General features: G+C 43.5%; 1 protein-coding gene across 1 annotated transcript in view; it reads left to right on the top strand.

The window, feature by feature from the left end:
* pnpla8 (patatin-like phospholipase domain containing 8) overlaps window positions 1-24,822 on the top strand; it is a 104,539-nt gene that overhangs the window by 37,801 nt on the left and 41,916 nt on the right. Inside the window, exons 5-7 of the mRNA XM_038780236.1 lie at window positions 1,276-1,370; window positions 6,062-6,233; window positions 8,410-8,467. Of these exons, the coding sequence (XP_038636164.1) occupies window positions 1,276-1,370; window positions 6,062-6,233; window positions 8,410-8,467 (325 nt within the window). The remainder of the gene's footprint in view (window positions 1-1,275; window positions 1,371-6,061; window positions 6,234-8,409; window positions 8,468-24,822) is intronic.

Raw genomic sequence — 24,822 nt, 5'->3', positions numbered from 1 at the left:
TATTTCTACTTTGACTAGCACGTGGCACTGGTAGTAATCCCAAGATCGCTACCTTTTGAGGTCTGACATATCGACTTTCTTCCTAACTCCCTATATTTTGTTTTAAGTACTTCATCCCTTTTTTTTTTAACCTACGTCGTGGACCATGACCACTGGCTGTTCACCCCCCCTTCCCGAACATCCTGTAACTGCTCCGAGACATCCTTGACTCTACCACTAGGGAGACATGTTTGGGGCCACAGAAACACCTATCTATTCTCTTTACAAATAAATCCCCCATAACTATTGCATTCTCACACTTTTTACTCCTCCCATCTCTAGCAGAACCATCCATAGTGCAACAAGTTTGGCGGTTGCTGCTTTCCCCTTGACAGTATCCAAAGTGGTAAATCTATTTTGCAGGGAAAGACCATAGGAGATTCCTGCATGAACTGCATAGCACTCTTGCTCTGCCTGGTGGTCACCCATTCCCCTCCTGCCTGTAGAGTCTTGAGTCTGAAATGTGACCACTTCTCTATACATGCTATCCACGACACTCTTCACCTCGCAGATGCTCCACAGTGTCCCCAGCTGTCGCTTCAGCTCTGAACCCTGGACTTCCAGTAAATGTAGCTGGGGACACCTCCTGCTCACATGCTCGTCCTGGGCACTGAAAATGTTATCCTCTTCCCACATGGAGCAAGAGTAGCAACCCATGGCTTTGGGCTCTCCTGCCATGACTTAAGATTATATCTAATTCTCGATGGCCCTTCTTTCCTGGTCCGTGTTACAACAATTATAGCCCTTACAGATTATAAAGTACAAAATGTATTTTTAAACTATAAGCAATAAACATTTTAAAGATTTGTCGAGCTTCCCCACTATTTACCAATCAGCCCTCTCCCTTGTAGTCTCAGCTGCTGCAGCTCACTGAAGATGTTAAAAAGTTACAAAGCAAGGAGAAAAAGCAAAAAGTATCTTTTTCCGCTCTGCACCGAATTCCCATTCTGTTTCAAATTCCCGATACCTGCACTCACTCTGGCTGTGTCTCACTTCACATGTGGTCTCTCCCACGGCTCGTGCGCAAAGCTCGCATATATATTTGAGGTGGGAGCGTTAAAATTTAATGTTTATTTGCAATGAGTAGAATGGAACATTTGTGGTTGTCACAACAATATTTGCTGCACCATTTAATTTAGTAATTATTGATTCTTTTTTACACTTACTAAAAAGGCATGAACTTGGATATGAAAATAGATTGCGCAAGTGTTGAGAGCAATGTTTTATTTGTCGCAGGGGACTGGTGGCTCTTCAGACACTTCGTAAACTGGAAGAACTAACTGGAAAGCAAGTCTATCAACTCTTTGACTACATCTGTGGGGTGAGCACAGGTAGGTTACATGTTGGGGCAAGAATCTAAATCGGCCTCAATGTAGCTATGCGAGTTATTCAGCCACTTGTCACCTATTGCCAGTTCTATTTATTTCTTTGTGAGCGTTGTATTGTTCCTCACGTGAGATTGGTTCTAAATAATTTACTTCTAATACTGCACCCAAACATCTATTGCACTCATCGATCTTTGTGGAACAAGACGTAATTAGCATCAGTTCCAAATTTGCTTTCTGACAGATTGGAACTGTGACCAGTGAGTCTGGTAACTCTGCCCGAGATAAAGTTACTGGATGGATTTTGGTGGCAAAGCATATTTTCCAGATGAAACACATTCTGCCACCTAGAAGATTAATGCTGCTAGCTTCCAAAACGAAATGGACAAACTTCAGTCACTGGTGTCAGCCTCAGAGGGATTTTTCTGTCATGTTGCATCACAGCTTAGGTCGTGTGTAACTAATTCTGCTTTTGGGACTAATTCTACTTTTGGGACCACAGCTCAACTCTGTAGGAATCTGAGAGTTGGTGGTACCACAATACGCCAAACCGGCATTCGTGCTACATTTAAACTTGTAGTCAGATGTTCGTGCTTCTATCAAGTTCTTGCGACAGTGGAAGCTATAAATGTAATCCAGAGCCAGGGCTTGTATGGCAGTAGTGTAGGAAATGAGCCCTTGACCAAAATCTTTGGAAGAGCAAGGTGATGTCGCTCTGTTTCTCTTTCCATGAAGGGAGTACACTTAGTGCATCAAACTGAAGTTGAAGCTCCAAACAAAAATCAATTGATCGAAAGGTTTGATCAATATGATGCTGCTGCCTGTTTTAAAAAGACGAGTTCCCATAAATCATAGCTAACAGCAACAATACGTCTAAAATATTATTTGGCCCATTTGTCTCTTTCTCTCTTCCCACCACCCCATGTAATGGGGGCAGCACGGTAGCATGGTGGTTAGCATAAATGCTTCACAGCCCCAGGGTCCCAGGTTTGATTCCCGGCTGGGTCACTGTCTGTGTGGAGTCTGCACGTCCTCCCCGTGTGTGCGTGGGCTTCCTCCGGGTGCTCCGGTTTCCTCACACAGTGCAAAGATGTGCGGGTTAGGTGGATTGGCCATGCTAAATTGCCCGCAGTGTCCTAAAAAGTAAGGTTGGGGGGGGGGGGGTTGTTGGGTTATGGGTATAGGGTGGGTTTGAGTAGGGTGATCATGGCTCGGCACAACATCGAGGGCCGAAGGGCCTGTTCTGTGCTGTACTGTTCTATGTTCTATGTAATCTCATCAACCCTAATACCTTTCCATTTCTGTATCTATAATTAGATGTCTGCATGTAAATGTCCGAACTCGCACCAAGTCTTGTTTACATGTCATCTTTATGCTCACTGAACTACATTGGCTGCTTTCCTGGTTAAGCGCCATCCCCATTGTAACATTCTCATTCTTATTTTCCAATCCCTCCATTTTTTTGGCTGCTATTTCAGTAATCCTCTCCAGCCCTGCAATCCTCTGGGTTCTCTGCTCTCCTTAAGTTCTGACCTCCTGAATAACTCTGATTTTAGCTGCACCGTCATTGGGGGCCACGGAATTCCCTCCTCTTCTCTAACTCTTTCTCCTTTAAGATATTCCATAAAACTCTTTTGACCGAGCTTCTGGTCATCTGCCCTAATATCTCTTTGTGTGACTTGGTGTTTAATGTCCCTCCTGTGAAGTGTTAGGAGATATTTTACGATGTAAAGATGCTATATAAAAGTAAGTTGCAGTTCATGTTAATAGGGAAAGTGTGTTCTAACAAATTTGTGCTGACTGCTATTCATAAGCACTAGAGGGCACTGGTTGTTAACATTCAGATCCTTCTGGCCTAATGCATTACAATTAAAGCATTGAATCTTATGTCCTAGACAAGGAAACAAAACAATCAGAGAAGATAGATGTGATTATTCCTAGCCGAATAATTAAAGGGAAGAATCTTAAATCATAATTAGCAAATGCTTAAATGCACAGAAGACTATCCAAGCCTTCAGGTTAGGCAGGGTCTTTGGAACGTGGAAGCTATGTTATTGAAGAATTGAATATTTCCTTTGCTGTCTACAAGAGTTCCAACTAAAATTAATTCTGGCATGCAACGCCTTTTTGTTGCACATTTTTTAAAAAGTGAAAGTATTTTGAATAATTTACTGATCTGTTTTCTTCAGTGACATGTAGCGTATAAAAATGAAACACAAAAATATGTATGCCGGCTAAAGGGGGGAGGCCACAGTTATTATTACGAAGATGCTTACCTGTAAATATATATGTTAATTTTTGCGTGTTCTTTTTTTTCTCTCTCTCTAACAATTTGTAATTTAAAACATGAAAACTGAATAAAAAACATTTATATAAAAAAAGGTGTTTTAGCTTATCAAGTCTGCTCAATCCATTTAAAAAAAAAAAATTTAGAATACCCAATTACTTTTGTTTTCCAATTAAGGGGTAATTTAGTGTGGCCAACAAACATACCCTGCACATCTTTTTGGGTTGTGGGGGTGAGACCCATGCAGACATGGGGAGAATGTGCAAACTCCACTTGGACAGTGACCCGGGGCCTGGATCAAACCTGGGACCTCAGTGCTGCGAGGCAGCAGTGCTAACCATTACGCCACCGTTCAGTCCCATGCTTGCGTCTGATTATTCTTCTATAGATAGGCCTTCCAGATAAACACTTGATTTTTTACTTTAAGAAAATTGTGTTTAGTCCCCTCTTTCCCTTTTTTAAAAGAAATGCTGTCAGTATCTCTCTCTTCCCCCACTGACCTCCTTGCTGCTGTCACCCCATCAGTTAGTGATCCAGCTTCATTTAAATAATACCAATCAATTCAACGTCGGCTTTCATGTCTGAGAGTCTTTTTCTCCAATTATTATCGAGAGAAGCATAGGGGTTTAAGAAATAAAGTTTATCCTGATCAAGCTCCTGGCTTGTGAATTTTGTACTTGTGACTGCAAGTTAAATAGCATGCTTATTTCAACCTCTAAATCTTACATTTTTCTCAAAACCCAAATCATGTCTATCCTCAGTCGTATTCCAATAAATCTAAATTTCTATGGGAAGTTTTTTCTTAATTATTTAATTCCTTTAGATTCCAGGCTTTCTGGTCACTCTTAATGAATTCTTTACATACTCCAGATCGGGCCTCAAGCTCATCTGTTCTAGTGCATTATTTATCAGAAACTGTGGTGACATTTTACAGATGAATTTGAGGCCAATTCTAGTTCTGGGTTTGCCTCATTCAATACCTAGCTCTCACTGGCCAGATGATTTCTGGATATTGTTAACTAATACATTTCCTGTCTCTACCAATGAAGGTTTTCTTTAACATCGCAGTTTGTTAAAAATACCGACTGGGTATTTTGGCAATTCGGTAGCTAACAATGAAAACCCGTTTCATATTGAATCCTTCCAGGTGACAGACAGGAGAACCTCCATCCCCTCTGTTTGGCTGGATTCGCATGACAGTGTCTCCAAAAAATAGGACGGTTCAATTTTATACATGTCATGATTATTTGTTCCCACATGCAACACCCAATATTAGCCACTTGAATCGTATCTCATGTTCTCCATATAATTGGTTATCTCGAGATCTGTTTCATCCTCATTATCCACCCAGAGAGCTCAGCATCGTTAAAAAATTTAATAGTGCGATCATTCGCAAATATGGAAAATAGCAGGCTCTGGCGATGCATCCCTGTGGAACTGCACTGGTTAGCATCCCATCATAGAACATTTTCTATTTATTAATGCTTTATTTTCTATTACCAGCCAGTTCTCAATTCTTGCTGACAACATGTGCAACACTTGCTTAGTTCTTAATATCCTTTATAGGCTTACATGAGGAACTTTATCAAACACCTTTTTAGGAAATCCATGTAAATTCCCATTTATTGAATTAACCTAGTTCAGAAGCTTGAAAAATGTTAATTATCTGTTTCTTCGAATAGCACGGTCCCCATGATATCTGCATTCTTTAATAGCAACGTGGCTCCATTGTAGCATTGTCATCTGAGTCTGGGTTCAAGTTCCACCCCAGAGACCCAAGTATATTGTTTAGGCTAACTGTTCATTGTCAGATGCACCATCCTTCAGATGAGACATTAAACTAACATTCCCTCTGCCCTTTCAGCTGGTGGTGAAATATCACATGGCACCATTTCATTAAGAGAAGGGGAGTTCTCTCTGCTGCCCTGGTTAATAATGATCTCTTAGCCAACATCACTCAAGCACATTATCCAGTTATTTTTGCATTGCCGTTTGTGGGACCTTGCTGTGCTTTTGAACGTCCTCTGGTGATGTGTAAAAGCAAGAACTTTTCCTGCTATAGAGGATATACTAACTGATCTTTAATACTAGGTAAATGCCTCACTCCGATTTTTAACCAGACTGCCTGCTCATCGTAGTAATGAATTCAAAGTTATCAGTGTGGCATCTTGGTGCCAGCATGTTGAGGTTGATGCCAATAAACTGAACGGTGCTAATGTACAACTTCTGTGCTTCATCTTGATTCCCTCAAGTTGCTGCCATGACCAGTTCTCTCAGCCTGTCATTGTACAATCAAAAAGCACTCCTAATTTAACTGGACGGATAGGTCAAAGTTTGTAAATGCAGTGCCACCTAATTATAATTGTGTAAATGGAACTTAGTTGTATTGATTTGCAATTTTTATTTTCAGGTGCCATACTGGCATTCATGTTGGGCTTTTTCCAGATTTCACTGGATGAGTGCGAGGAAATGTACCGGAAGCTGGGGACTGATGTATTCAAACAGAATGTGATAGTTGGAACTATGAAAATGGGCTGGAGCCATGCCTTTTATGAGAGCGAGCCCTGGGAAAAGATACTGAAGTTAGTTTTTAGATTTCCGTTTCTTCACCTCGTTTAGTGCCCTAAAACTAGAAGCCTCAGCAGTCAGCTGTGACTGAGCATAGCTAGCCATTTAGAGTGGCATCCATATCAGTGCATGTGTCAGTTTGGTAAAAGAAAAGTGGCTCAAAAGGAGACTGATTTTCTGCCAGCATCAGTCGTCTTGCAGCGAAGGAGCTATGAGGAGGCTGTCCCATGCTAAAATTACATTAATTGGATAAACGGCGCTAAAACAGCAGCATGGTCTGCTGAAACAGTTAATCTGGTTTATATTCTGTAACATTGAATGAAAAGAAGTGTTTTTTCTCAGGAATTTTTTTCAAAATTGAATTTGGCCGTCTGCATCTCCTCATTGTAACTTCTGACTTAGTACTGTTGCAAAATGGATAACCCTTTTGAGAGTTGCTGCCACTATGCTTACGCTGGACCACAAGGCCTCTCTTTAAGCACATTACCACAGGAAAGAAATTACACATGACTGTTTCAACCTGTGGTACTTACTTGCAGTAATTGTTGTTACCTCGGTTCACTTAAAGCGAACCACACTGGGCCAGTGCACGGTCAGTTCCAGCCCCACTTGACCCGGAGTCACAACACGGTTGAAATTAACTTGTATTTTGAAATACCCAAGGTCTTCGGCTACCCAGCAACTGGTCACCGGGTTTGTAAATTTAAACACAATTAGCTTTATATTGTTATCAGTAACTATAATTAAATAGGCAACAAATACAACTGCTTAACGACTATCTAATCTCTAACCCCTCCCTTTTAATCTGCCCCACCCTCTACACAGACAAACAAAGATAGAGAAAAGACAGGTGTAAAATAATGATGCGAGGAGTCTTTAGGTAGATTGTTTCTTCAGTCTAGGCTTTCAGATGGCTGCAGCCTGTAATGGTTTACAGCTAGCCAACATTAGAGAGAGAAAGAGACAGCTTCTTTCAGGGTCTAGATGGTTCTGTTGTCAGACAGTAGGGAGCAGAGAGACAGAGAGTTGCTTCCACCTTGAGTGCCAGTGACTTCTCCTGGGTTTCCTCTGAAAAACCCCACCTGACGGGAACCAATGGCTATCGATTGCTTGGCAATCCATTGGCCACCAGCTAACCAATTGAAACAAATCCCTCCAACCGCTTGGGTGCTATAAAGTCTGGGTTCTTCTGTCCAAAATAAAAAAACTTTAACAGTGTAATATTTTAATACTGAATTCATTGTCTCCTCTGCTCGACTTAGTTATGTCTCCATTAATGATCCATGGACCAAAAATGAGAAAAGACATAATAAAAGAAACAGGAATGAAGGGAATCAACAGGAAGGGCCCTTGCACCATTGTCTACTGGGCCAGAGTTACCTAACCATACTGTAGGTCATGAAAAAATGCAGATCAAGACATTTGTGGTTGTGAATTTTCAGGGTGCAGGTTGTAGCTTCCACCAATTAAAGCTATCCTTGAATGATCCTTCTTTAATAGTTTTGTGGCGGGAGGGGAATGATAGTACTTAAAGGGCAGCTGGCCTTTCTCGTCACTAATTGTCCCAGGAGCATGTGCATTACAAGGAATAGGAAGCAAAATAATTGGTGAAGCCATAAATCCTTCAATTATGAAAATGCCCTTGGGCTTTCTCTTGGTTAAGAATTGAGCTATTCTTGTGTGGGATATAGTGGATACTTGTAAGAGCAAGAAACTATAAATATTTTAGGCAAAATGCACCCAAGAAAGTTTCCCATTTTCTTCGATATCCTCAAGGCTTAACATGTCACTGATTTTAGAAGAAGTGCAGTATGTAAAAGCTTTAAAAGGCAAAGTTCTCAACTCTCCTGAGCATCATTAAAAGCTTTAGTGTTTGAATTGTCAGTACATTGATGCCAAAGCTTGAATTCCAAAATGTTTTTCATCACAATTCGTCCTTTATAATTATGATTTTAATAAAATGAAGAGGCTCACTGAGCTATATTTCTTTTCCTCAAAGACCACCATTTGTAGAACTGGACTACTTTTAACTATTCAGTCACACTGCTCCATCCCCACTCCTGGGCAAGATCTCCATGAACAAATTCATTAAATGGCAAGGTCTGGGAAACGCACACTGACGGCTTTTGTTGAGGTTTAACATGGGAGTTCAGATCTTTTATAATTGTCTGACAATGTTCTCAATTACAGAGAGAGAATGGGCGAAGAACTTTTAATTCAAACTGCAAGGAATCCTAAAAGTCCAAAGGTGAGTTATCCTTTATGTCGAAAATTTCTGCCACGTATTTGTTCTTGGTGGACTGACTTAATATATTGTGTACTGTTGTAATCATCACTATCTGTCTTTCGATGAAAACATTATATTGTAGTCTTGTGGCACTGAATCTCGTTAGTACTAGATTGAAGTGTGACTATATGTTTTTCGTTCGCAGAGATAATTTTGGTAAATGCTCCCCTGAGTAAAACATTGCTTCAGCACAATTAGAGATGATCAATTTTGCTGGGGAAAATATAGATAGAAAATTGGCCGTGATAATAGAAGCTTGGAAGCAACCCAATTACTGCAAGGACATGAATATAATGAGGGATCATGGAATGATTGCTCATTTTCAAAATTAGTGACAGGTGAAACTAAGCAGAATTGTGGACTGAATGTACAATTTCTAAAATAGACTCCTCTTAAATTTATACTGTTTACTCAGGTATTTATGCAATCTGTGATTTATGTCATTTTTGCTTCAATACTTGAGTTGGCTGTGGGTCTTTGGATGAAAATTGTAACTAATGGAAGAATCAGTAAGATATTGTTCCAGTAAAACTGGGGAGGGGGAGAGATCTTGATTGAAGGATACAGGAGAAGGGCTGATCTATACAATTTTGGGGTGGTTGGTAAAGTGGGACGATAAGAGAGTTGGGAATTAGACTTTAAGGATTAATGTTTCAGCTTTGATCCCATATAGCTTACTTTGTGCAATAAGAGCATTGAAATCTAATCTTTCGTGATTATGATATTTGTTCTGCGGATATAAATGCTATTCTCAGAGCCAGTGCCATTGATGTTAAATGCAGTATTAAAATATTACATTGTAGGCATGCACATGCAGTCAAAGATTATGTTCCTGTTTGGAGATAAAGGTACACATAGTTCTCTTTGTGCAGTTCAAATTTTTTCTTGGGCTTCCACACCTGGAAGGTTTTCCTCCAACTAGGGCATTGTGGCGTAGGATGGTATACACAACTGCAGTGGTGTGCCATGTGGCAGCTTGATTTAGATGGTAGTGCCCTCTCCTCCCGGTTGTGACCCCGGTTATGTAATCTCTGCGTTTCCCCCGATATAGCCCTCATCCCTGCTTCCTTAAATCCAATGTTGACCTGGAAGGGTTTGGCGGAAACTGGTTCAAATTATTATTTGCCAACAGTCTGGCTGTACCACATTATTTTATTTTGAATAAATTTAAAGTATCCAATTTTTTTTTTCCAATTAAGGGGCAATTTAGCGTCGCCAATCCATCCTTGCTGCACATCTTTGGGTTGTAGGGGTGCGACCCATGCAAACAGGAGGGGAATGTGCAAACTCCACACGGACAGTGACCTGGGGTTTTGGACCCAAAGATGGTTTGATCGAGCTCCAGGTCGTTAGTAATGTCAGGAATGGCTAAGGAACGGGAGATATTCATGGCACAGATGGGAGGGGAGGGATCTGTTGAGGTTTAGGCATCCGGGAGAGAGGGAATTTTCCTTCTCACACATGGATCAGCATTGGGAGGGTGGAAAGGCAGAGGTTGGTCGGTGCTATCTTGGGAGTAGATCGGTGATATTCAGCAGCTCCGACGAAAGAGCTGTTAGTGGAGAGAAAGAGGTTGCAGATGGAGTTCGATCTGGTATCGATTGGAAAGGCGGTGAGCCAATTGTGTCGCTCGCAGGGTGTATTCTATGAATGTAGAGAGAAGGCCAGCCATTTGTTAGCGCAGGCGGCTGCACGAGAGATAGCTCAGCTTTAGGGACAAAGCGGGAGGGCTGGTGTCAGCTCCGGATAAAATCAATGAAGCATTTGAGGCATTTTATTGGAGGTTGTATAGATCCGAGTCCCTGGCGGTGGATTCTGAATGCAATTTTTGGCTGGACTTCCGAAGGTAGATAGGGGAGGGGGCAGGGATTGGCGGCATCATTAGGACTGCAGGGGATAATGGAGTGCATTGCGTCTATGCAATTTTGGAAGGCACCAGGGCCCGATGGCTTTCTGGTGGAATTGTAAAAGCAGTTTGTAGATTCACTGGCACCATATCTACTGGGGATGTCTGATGATTCGTTGGCGCGGAGGGAATTGCCGGACCCGCTGGTGCAGGCGTCCATCTCCCCGATTCCAAAGAAGGATAAGGGGAATGTGGGTATTATGGGCCCATCTCCTTGTTGAACATGGATGTGAAGGTGCTAGCTAAGTTCTTGGCGAGGTGCCTGGGGGTGTCTGTTCCAGAGGTAGTCTCTGAAGATCAGACTGGCTTTGTGAAGTGGCGACAGTTGTCGAATAACATTAGACATCTCATGAATGTGCCCATGACCATGTCTGGGGGGAAGGTGGCAGAAGTAATTTCTATGGACCCAGAGAAGGCTTTCGATCAGGTGGAGTAGAGGTACCTTTTTTGAGATCCTGGGACTGTTTGGTTTTGGGCCAACTCCTGGGTGAGATTGTTATATACCGTCCCTACAGCGAGTGTAAGGACAAATGCGCTGAGCTCGGGATACTTTACGCTGTATAGGGGCACGAGACAGGGATGCCCATTGTTATTTGCGTTTGCTTTTGAACCCCTGGCCATTGCACTTAGGTTGCCGAAGGAATAGAGTGGCATTAAAAGGAGAGAGGTTAGGGAGGTCGAGAGCACGGTGTTCACTTTATGCAGACGATTTGTTACTGTAGGTTTCGGACCTGCTCTTGTGTATGGGAAGGACAATGGGGTTGTTAAAGAAGCTTGGACTCTTCTTGGGGTACAAACATAACGTGGCCAAGGGCGGTCTTCCTGGTGAGTTCCCTGGGTAAGGACGCCGACTTGAGAACCTTGCTATTCAAGTTGCCAAAATAAAATTCAAATATCTTGGTATTCTGGTGGGACGATTGGGCTATGATGCACACATTGAGTTTGACCAGCTTGGTGAAGGAGATGAGAGGGAACCTGAAGAGGTGGGATGCTTTCCTTGGCGGGTAGAGTTAAGACCATAAAAATGAACATTTTCCCTTTTCGTGTTTCATTCTCTCCCGATGTTCCTCTCCAAAGCATTCTTTTTGAGGGTGGATAAGTTCATTTCTGCACTTGTGTGGGCAGGCAAGACACCCAGGATCTAGAGAGCCTTCCTGCAGAGGGGAAGGCGTTCGGGAGGGCTAGCGCTGCCAAATTTATTATTATTACTGGGCGGCGAATGTAGAATAGATGTGGGAGTGGTGGGGAGAGATGGGGCTCAGAGTGGGTGTAAATGGAGGAGGCTTTTTGAGTCAGGGCATGTTTAAAGGCATTGGGTATTGCCTCTTTCCCGTTCTCCCCAGCTTAGTATACTGCGAGCCCAGTGGTGGTGGCATCGCTTAAAATGATCTCAGGCAGCACTTCGGATTGGGGAGCATGTCAGTCCTGTCGGCAATCTGTGAAAATCATAGATTTGCGTTGTCGAGGATGGAGTCAATTTAGAAGAGGGAGGGTGTTGAGAGGATCAGGGATTTTTTTGTGGAGGGTAGATTTGCGGGGCTGGAGGAGTTGAAGGAGAAATATCAGCTCCCGAGGGGGAGTGAATCTGGGTATATGCAGGTGCGGGACTTTGCAAAGAGTTTCCTTCGTTCCCTCTGCTCTCGAGGCATAAGTTGATGGATAGATTGTTATCATGCGATGAGCTGGGAGAAGTGACGATCTTGGAGATATATATATATATATAGGTGGTTGCTGGAGACGGGAAAGTTAATCATAGAATTTCATAGAATTTACAGTGCAGAAGGAGGCCATTCGGCCCATCGAGTCTGCACTGGCTCTTGGAAAGAGCACCCTACCCAAGGTCAACACCTTCCCCTGTCCCAATAACCCAGTAACCCCACCCAACACTAAGGGAAATATTGGACACTCAGGGCAATTTGTCATGGCCAATCCACCTAACCTGCACATCTTTGGACTGTGGGAGGAAACCGGAGCACCCGGAGGAAACCCACACACACACGGGGAGGATGTGCAGACTCCGCACAGACAGTGACCCAAGCCGGAATCGAACCTGGGACCCTGAAGCTGTGAAGCCATTGTGCTATCCACAATGCTACCGTGCTGCCCCAGTAGCAACAATAATAACAAAACGAACTAGAGTGAACATTAACATAGTGCAAAAAGAGAATATACAATAACAATTAAATAGACATTACCCCACGCGACCCTGAAAGGCTCCGTTAGAAGAGATAAAAGGGGTGGTAGCAGCTGGAGGCGGCGTCATGTAAAGGTACTAGTCTGGGAGCTTTGATAACGGCTCCTTTGCCATTCTCGCTGACCCGTTACTCCACAAGTCGGTGGTGGTGGCGGATCTGGGGACAATGGAGGAGATTCAAGAAGGTGGAGGGAGCGTTGGTCTGGACCCCGATATGCAACAACCACAGGTTTCTCCCGGTTAGGATGGATGGTAGGTTCCAGAGCTGGCAGAGGGCAGGCATCAGAAGGATGGGAGATCTGTTCATAGACGGAAGCTTTCCCAGTTTGAAGGTGCTAGAGGACAAATTTAATCTGCCGGCAGGAAACGCCTTTAAATATCTGCAAGTACGAGCCTTCCTGAAAAAACAGGTAGTGGCCTTTCCGATGCTGCCGCCACTGAGGATACAGGACAAGGTGGTCTCCGGCACGTGGGTGGGGGTGGGGAAGGTGTCGGATATCTACCAGGAACTACAGGAGGCGGAGGAAACCCCGCGGAGGAGCTCAAGGCCAAGTGGGAGGAGGAGCTAGGTGAGGAGTTAGAAGCGGGTCTGTGGGCAGAGGTCCTGGGCAGGGTTAATTCCTCCTTATCATGTGCCAGGCTCAGTCTAATTCAATTTAAGGTGGTCCACTGGGCACACAAGGCAGCGAAAATGAGTGCTTCATTGGGATGGTGTGGGAAGACTGGGTCGCGTGGGGTAATGTCTATTTAATTGTTATTGTATATTCTCTTTTTGCACTATGTTAATGTTCACTCTAGTTCGTTTTGTTATTATTGTTGCTACTGTTTTATTAAAAATTCTGCAAAACCTTAATAAAAATACTTTTTTTAAAAAGAAGAAGAGATAAAAGGGAAGTGGGAGGAGGAGCTGGGAGGGGTCTGGACTGAAATACTTTCCTAGTGAACTCGACCTCCTCCTTCAACCTACTCCTGTGCCAGGACGAGCCTGATTCAATTTAAAGTGGTTCACAGGGCTCTTATGACTAGAGTGCTCATGAGTGGGTTCTTCCGCGATGCGGAGAATAGGTTCGAAAGGTGCTCGGGGCGGCCAATCATGTTTTGATCCTACCCAAAACTGGGTGAGTTCTGGGCATCGGTGTTTGAGACCCTGTCGATGATCATGGAGGTCAGATTGGAGCCGTGCCATTTGGCAATTTTAGGCGTATCGGAGTTGCCGGAGCTGTTGGAGGGGCCGATGCCGTAGCCTTTGCCTCATTGAGTGCCTGATGATCGATACTACTTGGGTTGGAGGTCCTTCGGCATGGCTGGGGGATGTGGCAGAGTTTCTGCAAATGGAGAAAGTTAAATTTGCCCTCTGGGTCAGAGAAGGGATTCCACATGAGGTGGAGGCCGTTTACCTCTGTTTTCAAAGATCTGTTTGTCACTATCAATTAATAGGGGGGAGGGGAGGTGTTGGAAGGGGGGGATGGGGGGTGTTGTTTTGGGGATAAGATGAGGTAATTTATAAAGATATAAAAAGACAAACTGCCTGTAATATGGTTGTGCATGCTTTTTTATGATTGTGGAAACTTTTGTAATATTTGGAATAAAATATTATATTTGAAAACTGATTACGGACAGCAAGAGAGCAGATACATTCTGCTTGTGACACTAATAATTTATCACTTTGAACCAGTTCCACTGACATGTTGAATGTAAATGAAATGAAACGATCATCCATTAGAAATGTTCCTAATTTTTCATATGCATTCCTATTCCTAAAACTTGCCTCTCCACATCGCCCGGTAAGAAACTGAATTGTGTCAGCAAGATTATAGCCCTCTGCACTCCCCAGTAAGGATTGGCACTAGAACACCTCTGTGTAGGTGGGTTTCTGTAGTGCTCCTCTTTTGCCTTTTGTGTCCAACCTCTCTGAGTGATTTAAACAAAAATGTTTCCTAGAGTACAGAGAAGGTTGGAGAAGGTAGATGGGAAATATATATGAATATTTTGCTTCCTGTAGTGAAGGTTCTGGGAGCTGTGATACTGTTAGGAAAGGTACAACCACGAGGATAAGCCAAGCTGTAAACTGTCCACAGGACACGGCAACTGGCATCATAGTGAGCAAATTACACTAACCCAAGCATGACCACGCTAGCTTCAATTTGATATTAAAAAATGTGCTGAACAAACTGTTCCGTTAATCAGAAATAATGTTCAGACGTTGTGACTTGAACATAGAGTGGGAACCTTAGGCACTGCAGCAGTAATACTACTATTGGCTTTGACTGAAGTTCTACTTGTTTCGATCACAAAACCATTTGGTTTTATGATCCAGAGCATAGACATATAGACATTTGTCATTTTATTTTTCCCTGGCCAAGAGACATTTGTGGTTGCTCTGCTGAAACTGGCAATAATGCATAAGCTTTGGGACCTGACTGGACTGTGTAACTCAATACCACGGTTTTGCCTACTTGGAGATCCAGAGACCTGATGTAAGATGTCTTGTGGATTGGTGTTAAACAGGATTGGAGCAGTGGTCAGTTCACGATGCTGCTGTGCGTTTTGGCGATGTCTGCAACGTCTTTGCAATTACAGTTTTGCTGCTTCTCGGTTTTCCTGGAAGGTGCAAGGTTGGCAGAAATATTTTTCCTCCGTAGTCATTTCTAAGCCAGTCATCTCCAGACAGGTGGGCCATTGGCACATAGTAAATGTGTAGAGCTGGAAGAAGTTACCATTCTACTTTTGAAGTGGATTTATTGTCCCATGTGGAAACTAGTAGCCAGCTGAGGTGAAGAAATGGAATGAATAATATCTGTGCGTTCTGAACTAGAATAAAAATTACACTGGTTTGAGATAATGCTGTCTGAGTGTGCTAAATCCAAAAGCAGCAGTCTACATCCATACCACAAAGCAGTGCTGATCTTGGAGGGGTTGTACTTCATCTGGGGAACTTATTATTTAAAAAGTATCCCCTTCATTGATCATTATTTTAAATGCAACTTTGGCCATATCTAACCATATTAGAACAGTTGTCTATTTAAAAGTCTTTCCATTTAACCGTTTTTTAAAGCTTTCTCAGCCTCATTTGTTAGGCCAAAGAAACCCATCCACATTGCTTTGGCCAACTGGATTGCAATATGTGAAGCTGCCAACTAAATGTTTGAATTGGTGCCTTAACAATTTCCTCAGCTCATGAGAATGATCACTTGGGATTAAGCACACACACAGTCCATATTTAATTTTCATCAGGAAAAGCATCATCTATCTGGCCAAGGTAATTAAGATTAATCCTGGCCAGTAGAAAGTAATCGGTGAATATAATCAAGAAAAATTCAGTTGGAAAATACTACAATAAATTGTTGAGATTAACTTTAAACAATACTGATTATTTCAGGTACATTTTCTGCATCATTTTGGAACCTTTTCTTAATCTATCCCTATTACCTGTTAAAGTGGGTCCCTTCTTGTATGCTGTAATTAAAAAAAAAAAAAAAAAATTTAGTGTGCCCAATTCATTTTATCCAATTAAGGGGCATTTAGCGTGACCAATCCACCTACCCTGCACATCTTTGGGTTGTGGGGGCGAAACCCGTGCAAACACGGGGAGAATGTGCAAACTCCACACTGACGGTGACCCAGAGCCGGGATCGAACCTGGGACCTCGGCACTGTGAGGCAGCAATGCTAACCACTGTGCCACTGTGCTGCCCCTTATTCTGTAAATTCAAGACAAAAACATTTCTTTTCATTCATGCTGTTCCTGACCCTAATTTGTGTTTCCGTTATATAAAAGTGTGGTGAAAACTGTATTTATTTGATGCATTGATGTTTTAAAAAATGGGATTTATTCCTACACAAATATATATTCTGCAATGTCGTAAAAGCTATTCCATGATTATAAAAATCAAGCAGATGTGACGGCAGTGGAGAATCTCTGAATCATCTTTACTCTTAATAATGGAAGTAGAAAGAAGCTTTGAGATTAAAATAGTGCAGAAAATAAGAATGCAAAGAATTCTGAAACTGAACAATTGCATTCCTGTTTACTTCTGGTCTATTCCTTACCACAGAGGAACAACAATGTATGGGTCAGGGGAATGATTTTATATGGAAGCTGAAGAATATAGTTTTTAAAAGATTCTTGTAAACTATTTGGATTTTTGAAGTTTGCATCCCTTGCACTAACTTGTAGCATTGGTATTCGAGGACACTTAACTTTCTTTGTCTCTCTACAAATCCTAATCTCTCCCCATTAAGAAGACGTTCTGACCTGTCATCCTTGGATCCAAAGTAAATTACCTCTTTTTTTTCACATGTGGAAATCCATCTGCCACAATTTGACGACCTATTTAGTCTGTGTCGCTTTTTTAACTTGCTAGCCCCATCTACACAACCTGCTGTGCCTTCGAACTTGGTGTTGCCTGCTTAGGTTTGACAGTGTACATTATTAAGGTTGAGGTTGTGTTCGAACCATTTCCAGGCAAAAAGTATATTTCATTAAATCACACGCAGCTTTATGTGATGACATGAACCCATTGCTAAAGTTGTTTTTCATCACTCGAATGCCATGATTAGTTTTATGAAATGAAGTATCTTGCGGAAAGGATTGGTTTGTTTGTTCTTTGAAGATCAGTGTTTGATGTTTCGTGAGTAAATTACTGTGCAGTGCAGACCAAGATGAGAATCTGGGTTCTATCTCTGACCTACATCGTTAATACTCTACTCCAGCGGGGCAGTTGTTTTGGCCCTCAGCTAGAAAAGGGGGGAAAAAATAAACCAGTGTTTTTGTTCCTAACTGCTATTTTGCAATCCCTGTCACAAGCTGCTTAATTGTGGATGCCATTAGGAACATAAAATATGTGGGGAAGAAAAGGCTTTTTGGCCCATGGTAGCTTATATATTTTATACTCCCATTGTAATATGCAGCTAAAGTTAACATTCCTAATAATGCCTTTGGCTCCATTAATTTTATGGCTCATTATTCCAAATATTGGCACTTCTTAAGTAACTATGTTTCTTTTAAAACATTTTTTTCCAATTAAGAGGCAATTTAGCATGGCCTATCCACCTACCCTGCATTTTGGGTTTTGGGGGTGAGACCCACGTAGACACGGGAGAATGTGGAAACTCCACACGGACAGTGACCTAGGGGCAGGATCAAACTGGGATCCTTGGTGCCGTGAAGCAGCAGTGATAACCACTACGCCACCGTACCGCCCCAAATATGTTTCTTCTCATATATGTTTTAGACTTCTGGTGGTGCTATGTAGGGAGTGGACGTACACGAGGTGGACCCTGCTTAGGGTACTGTACTTTTAAGTCCGGTTTATGGGGGTATCGTTGTTTAAAATCCCACTTGAGTGATGGCATAAGGTGCCCACAAGGGAAATGCCCAGAAGGGCCAGGGCAAAGAAACTTGAAGGCAGAGGTTTGTCGACAGAATCGGATGCTTGACGCAAGTTCATAAGTTTATAAAATATAGGAGCAGAATTAGGATATTTGCCCATAGTCTTCCACCATTCTTTCATGGCTAATATGTTCCTCATCTGTGACCGACAATGTTACAGACCAAGAGCTGGATTGTGAAATCAGCCAGAGCATCTCCTCCCTAGAACATGTGGCCTAGGAGCGGGAGTAAGCAATTTAGCCTCCCGAGCCTAACACCCTCAATGTGATCATGGCCTCATTGTCACCATCCTGTCCATTATCCATAATCTTCAATCCATTACAAATTAAAAATCTGTCTAACTCCTTAAATTTACTCACTGTCCCTGCATCCACCACACTCTAGGGTAGTGAATTTCATAGATTCACAACTCTATGGGAGAAGTAGTTTCCCCTCCAATCTGTTTTAAATTTGCTTATTCTAAGATTATGACCTCTCGTTTTGGAATGTCCCACAAGAGGACGCATCAGCTCCACATCTACTTTATCCATTCCTTTTAGCATCTTGTATACGTCAATTAGATCTCCCCTCATTCTTCTAAACTAGAGTGTATTGGCCTAAACTGTTCAATCTCTCCTCATACGACCAATCCCTCATCTCTGGAATCAATCTAGTGAACCTCCTTTGAACTGCCTCCAATGCCACTACATCTTTCCTCAAATAATGGGACCAAAACTGTGCACAATACTCCAGGTGTGGTCTTACCAATGCCTTGTATTGTTGTAACAACACTCCCTTTTATACTCAATTCCTTTTGCTATAAATTTCAATATTCAATTTGCTTTCCTCCTTATCTGTTGCACCTGCATTCTCGATTTCTGTGACTCATGCACGAGGACACCTAGATCCCTCTGCATCGGAGCACCGTGCAGTCTCTCCCCATTTAGATAATAAGTTGCCTTCTCATTTTTCCAACCAAAATGGATGACCGTACACTTATCCACGTTAAACTCCATCTGTCACATTTTGGCCCACTCTCCTAACCTATCTATATCCATTTGTAAGGTTCTTACTTCCTCATTGCAACTTACTGTCCCACCTATTTTTAACACAAATTTTCAGTGGAAAATAATGGCAGAGTCAGCTTCTGGGACTCCAGCTACTCCGCTAACGGCCAAGATGATTGCTGGCATCTTGGCGGCGGAATGTGAGAAGCAATAGCGGGTTGTGTCAGGGGACCTCAGGAAGTTGATGGAAGAAGCCCTGGCTCCCATTCGATTGGCTTTGGAGAAGACCAACAAGACGGTAAAGGTTCATGGGGCTGAAATACAGAGCGTAGAGGTGACGCGCTCGCGATCTCACTCTCGCGCGCTCTCTCTCTCTCTCTCTCTCTCGCTCTTTTTTCTGTTAGCATTGTATTTCACCCTGGGCAGGACCTAAGAGTTAACTCGCGGGACCAGAGCAGTGGGGGTGACTGCAGCTCACTAAATTAGTTTTTTTTTGTTTGGGGTTAGGGACGGTAGAAGTAAGTTTTAGTGGTCTTTGTCCATCTTACTGGTTTTTGTATGTATATTTGGGGGCAGTGAAGGGGGGGGGGGTGGGGGTGAGTGGTAGGGATAATTTGCTGACTGACTACAGATCTTTCCTTGTTTTGTCTTGCTGGTGGACATCTTGGAAGGACCTGTGCCCTCTAAGTAACTGATAGTGAAAATGGTTGACTCCGGATCGAGGGGGGTGGGAGGCCCCCAATTAGTTTGGTCACCTGGAATGTAAGAGAGTTGAATGGTCCAGTGAAAAGGTCGAGGGTATTTGCTTACGGTAAAAGTTTGAATGCTGATGTGGTGTTTCTGCAGGAGACTCATTTACGGGTCAGGGACTTGTGGGACGGGTGGGTGGGACAAGTATTTCACTCGGGTTTTGATGGTCGGCAGGGTGCAGCAAGAAAAGGGTTCAATTTTTGGCCGCCAAGATTTTGGTGGACCCTAATGCTAGAGATGTGATTGTTAGTGGGTCCTTGGCCGGTACCTTGGTGGTCCTGATTAATGTTTATGCTCCAAATTGGGACGATACGGTTGCTACCTCCATTCCTGATGTGAACTCGCATCAACTAATCTTAGGGGTGACTTAAACTGTTCTAGATCCCAGATTGGATCAATCCAGGCCTAAATCTCATTCCATCAGGTGTGGCAAAGGTGTAATTGGTTTTCATTGGAGCAGATGGGGAGGGGCAGATCCATGGCGTTTTTAGGGTGTTCTTCCAGAGAGATGGACAGTCAGGTGGTCTAGCTTTACCCAATTTGTTATTTTATTATTGGGCAGCCAATATTGAAAAAGTACTGGGCGGTTTAGAGATTCAAGTTCCATATGGGGGCAAATGGAGGTGGGTTCCTGTAGGGCAGGGGTGGGCAAACTTTTCCGTGCAAGGGCCACATTCAGAAATTCACAATTTAAAAAAGCCGCATAGTAGATTAAGTAAAATAATTAATATTTTAAATAGCCAAAGTAAAAGGTCTTTAAAGAAAAAAAAGCACATTTATTTGAAAAACAAAGTAACTCAGTAAGTAACAGAAAAATGTCAATGAGAATGATGCATCTGACTGCAGTCATTTACCAGTTTGTTGAAATCAGGTGTCAAGTTGCTTGTGCTGATCCTTAACGCTGACAGAAGCACAGCCTAGCCGAGTGAACGATAAAAACGCGCGTAGTGGGGTGGATGAGTGGGGCTGCCTTATTGGTCGGTTTAGTTGGGTGTGCGACCAATAGGAGTCCAGGTTACAAACAATAATAAGGCTTATTGTTTGTAACCTGGACTCCTATTGGTCGCACACCCAACTAAATTGACCAATGAGACAGCCCCACTCATCCACCCCACTACGCGCGTTTTTATGCGGCCCGCCAATGAGGTGCCCGGAATCATAACCGGCATTTTTGAAAAGCCGCCGGGGAAAAGCCACTGAAGTAAATGCGCTTATTGAATAAGCGCATTTACTTCAGCGGCTTTTCCCCGGCGGCTTTTCAAAAATGCCGGTTATGATTCCGGGCACCTCATTGGCAGGCCGCATAAAAACCTTTGTCGGGCCGCATGCGGCCCGCGGGCCGTAGTTTGCCCACCCCTGCTGTAGGGGCTCTAGTCTGGGTGTCTTAGTAACTGCATCGCTTCCGTTCTCTTATGCAATAGTCTCTGAATCTGGTAGTGTATTGAGACCGGTAATGGTGTCCTCCCTGAGAATCTGGTAGCAGTTTAGACAGCATTTCAAACTTGGCTCCATGTCTTTGTTGGCCCCTATCTATGGTAATCATCTCTTTTTGCCTGCAGGCTTAGACTCAATGTTTAAGTCATGGGGGGAGAAGAGTTTGAGAGTTTTGGGGACTTGTTCTGGGTGGAAAGATTTGCCAGTTTTGAGGAGCTGTAGGAAACGTTCCAACTCCCTGCGACCAATCGGTTTAGATATTTTCAGATTTGTGATTTCTTGTTTTGCGTAAGGGGTTTTCCTTTTTATTCCTTTGGTACCACTGCCCTCCGTGTTGAAGATGATTTTATCTTTGGCTGGGTCAGGTGGGGGGAGGATTTCAAATATTGACAGAAATCTTTGGATCCTCAAAATCCTTTGGGCCCACAATTGTTCATAATTTACATAGATGATTTGGAGTTGGGGACCAAGGGCAATGTGTCCAAGTTTGCAGATGACACTAAGATGAGTGGTAAAGCGAAAAGTGCAGAGGATACTGGAAGTCTGCAGAGGGATTTGGATAGGTTAAGTGAATGGGCTAGGGTCTGGCAGATGGAATACAATGTTGACAAATGTGAGGTTATCCATTTTGGTAGGAATAACAGCAAACGGGATTATTATTTAAACGATAAAATATTAAAGCATGCCGCTGTGCAGAGAGACTTGGGTGTGCTACTGCATGAGTCACAGAAGGTTGGTTTACAGGTGCAACAGGTGATTAAGAAGGCAAATGGAATTTTGTCCTTCATTGCTAGAGGGATGGAGTTTAAGACTAGGGAGGTTATGTTGCAATTGTATACGGTGTTAGTGAGGCCACACCTGGAGTATTGTGTTCAGTTTTGGTCTCCTTACTTGAGAAAGGACGTACTGGCACTGGAGGGTGTGCGGAGGAGATTCACTAGGTTAATCCCAGAGCTGAAGGGGTTGGATTATGAGGAGAGGTTGAGTAGACTGGGACTGTACTCGTTGGAATTTAGAAGGATGAGGGGGGATCTTATAGAAACATTTAAAATTATGAAGGGAATAGATAGGATAGATGCGGGCAGGTTGTTTCCACTGGCGGGTGACAGCAGAACTAGGGGACATAGCCTCAAAATAAGGGGAAGTAGATTTAGGACTGAGTTTAGGAGGAACTTCTTCACCCAAAGGGTTGTGAATCTATGGAATTCCTTGCCCAGTGAAGCCTTTGAGGCTCCTTCATTACATGTTTTTAAGGTAAAGATAGATAGTTTTTTGAAGAATAAAGGGATTAAGGGTCATGGTGTTCGGGCCGGAAAGTGGAGCTGAGTCCACAAAAGATCAGCCATGATCTCATTGAATGGCGGAGCAGGCTCGAGGGGCCAGATGGCCTACTCCTGCTCCTCGTTCTTATGTTCTCACTGTCTTCAGGTGATGTCCCGGAGAACTGGAGAATAACCAATGTTGTTCCTTTGTTTAAGAAGGGTAGCAAGGATAATCCAGGGAACTACAGGCCGGTGAGCCTTACATCAGTGGTAGGGAAATTACTGGAGAGAATTCTTCGAGACAGGATCTACTCCCATTTGGAAGCAAATGGACGTATTAGTGAGAGGCAGCATGGTTTTGTGAAGGGGAGGTCGTGTCTCACTAATTTGTTGGAGTTTTTCAGAGGACACAAAGATGATTGATGCAGGTAGGGCAGTGGATATTGTCCATATGGACTTCAGTAAGGCCTTTGACAAGGTCTCTCATGGTAGACTGGTACAAAAGGTGAAGTCACACGGGATCAGGGGTGAGCTGGCAAGGTGGTACAGAACTGGCTAGGTCATAGAAGGCAGAGAGTAGCAATGGAAGGGTGCTTTGCTAATTGGACGGCTGTGACCCGTGGTGTTCCGCAGGGATCAGTGCTGGGACCTTTGCTGTTCGTAGTATATATACATGATTTGGAGGAAAATGTAACTGGTCTGATTAGTAAGTTTGCAGACGACACAAAGGTTGGTGGAATTGCGTATAGCGATGAGGACTGTCAGAGGATACAGCAGGAATTTAGATCGTTTGGAGACTTGGGTGGAGAGTTGGCAGATGGAGTTTAATCCGGACAAATGTGAGGTAATGCATTTTGGAAGGTCTAATGAAGGTAGGGAATATACAGTGAATGGTAGAACCCTCAAGAGTATTGAAAGTCAGAGAGATCATAGAATTTACAGTGCAGAAGGAGGCATTCAGCCCATCGAGTCTGCACCGGCTCTTGGAAAGAGCACCCTACCCAAGGTCAACAACTCCAACCTATCCCCATAACACAGTAACCCCACCCAACACTAAGGGCAATTTTGGACACTAAGGGCAATTTATCATGGCCAATCCACCTAACCTGCACATCTTTGGACTGTGGGAGGAAACCGGAGCACCCGGAGGAAACCCACGCACACACTGGGAGGATGTGCAGACTCCGCACAGACAGTGACCCAAGGCGGAATTGAACCTGGGACCCTGGAGCTGTGAAGCGATTGTGCTATCGACAATGCTACCGTGCTGCTAGGTGTACAGGTCCACAGGTCACTGAAAGGGGCAACACCGGTGGAGAAGGTAGTCAAGAAGGCATACGGCATGCTTTCCTTCATTGGCCGGGGCATTGAGTATAAGAATTGGCAAGTCATGTTGCAGCTGTGTAGAACCTTAGTTAGGCCACACTTGGAGTATAGTGTTCAGTTCTGGTCGCCACACTACCAGAAGAATGTGGAGGCTTTAGAGAGGGTGCAGAAGAGATTTACCAGGATGTTGCCTGGTATGGAGGGCATTAGCTATGAGGAGCGGTTGAATAAACTCTGTTCTCACTGGAATGACGGAGGTTGGGGGCGACCTGATAAACGTCTACATAATTATGAGGGGCATAGACAGAGTGGATAGTCAGAGGCTTTTCACCAGGGTAGAGGGGTCAATTACTAGAGGGCATAGGTTTAAGGTGAGAGGGGCAAGAGAGTAGATGTACGAGGCAAGTTTTTTTACACAGAGGGTAGTGGGTGCCTGGAACTCGCTGCCGGATGAGGTGGTGGAAGCAGGAACGATAGTGACATTTAAGGGGCATCTTGACAAATACATGAATAGGATGGGAATAGAGGGATACGGACCCAGGAAGTGTAGAAGTTTGTAGTTTAGTCGGGCAGCATGGTTGGCACGGGCTTGGAGGACCGAAGGGCCTGTTCCTGTGCTGTACTTTTCCTTGTTCTTTGTTTGTTCTTATTTATGGCCAGATCTTATCAGCGGAGTCGGCTCCATTGAATGAGGCGAAGGTGAAATGAAAGGGCAAACTTGCTCCTATTCTGGATGATGAGGTGTTAGCGAGTCCTTCACAGGGTCAACTCTACGTCCTTCTGTGCTTCTGATCCAGTTTGAGGTGGCGCAGAGTTTTTTTTCTGTGGCGGAGTACTGATATGAGCATTGTTTACGGGGGCCGGCTAACTGTAGTCGTATGTCCCAAGTTAGTTAACTTTTGGGCCTCTTTCTTCAACACCATATTGAAAATACTTAAGTATTGAACTGGAGCCTTGTCCGCTGGTGGCCATTTTCAGGGTGTCTGACTCACGGTGATGCAGATGGAGGTGAAGGCGGATATCCTTGCCTTTGCCTCGTTAATAGCCCAGAAGTGAGTGAGTTCTAC

Source organism: Scyliorhinus canicula, chromosome 20 (assembly GCF_902713615.1).
Source record: "Scyliorhinus canicula chromosome 20, sScyCan1.1, whole genome shotgun sequence".
Classification (NCBI taxonomy): domain Eukaryota; kingdom Metazoa; phylum Chordata; class Chondrichthyes; order Carcharhiniformes; family Scyliorhinidae; genus Scyliorhinus; species Scyliorhinus canicula.
This window is presented reverse-complemented; position numbering and strand designations above follow the sequence as displayed.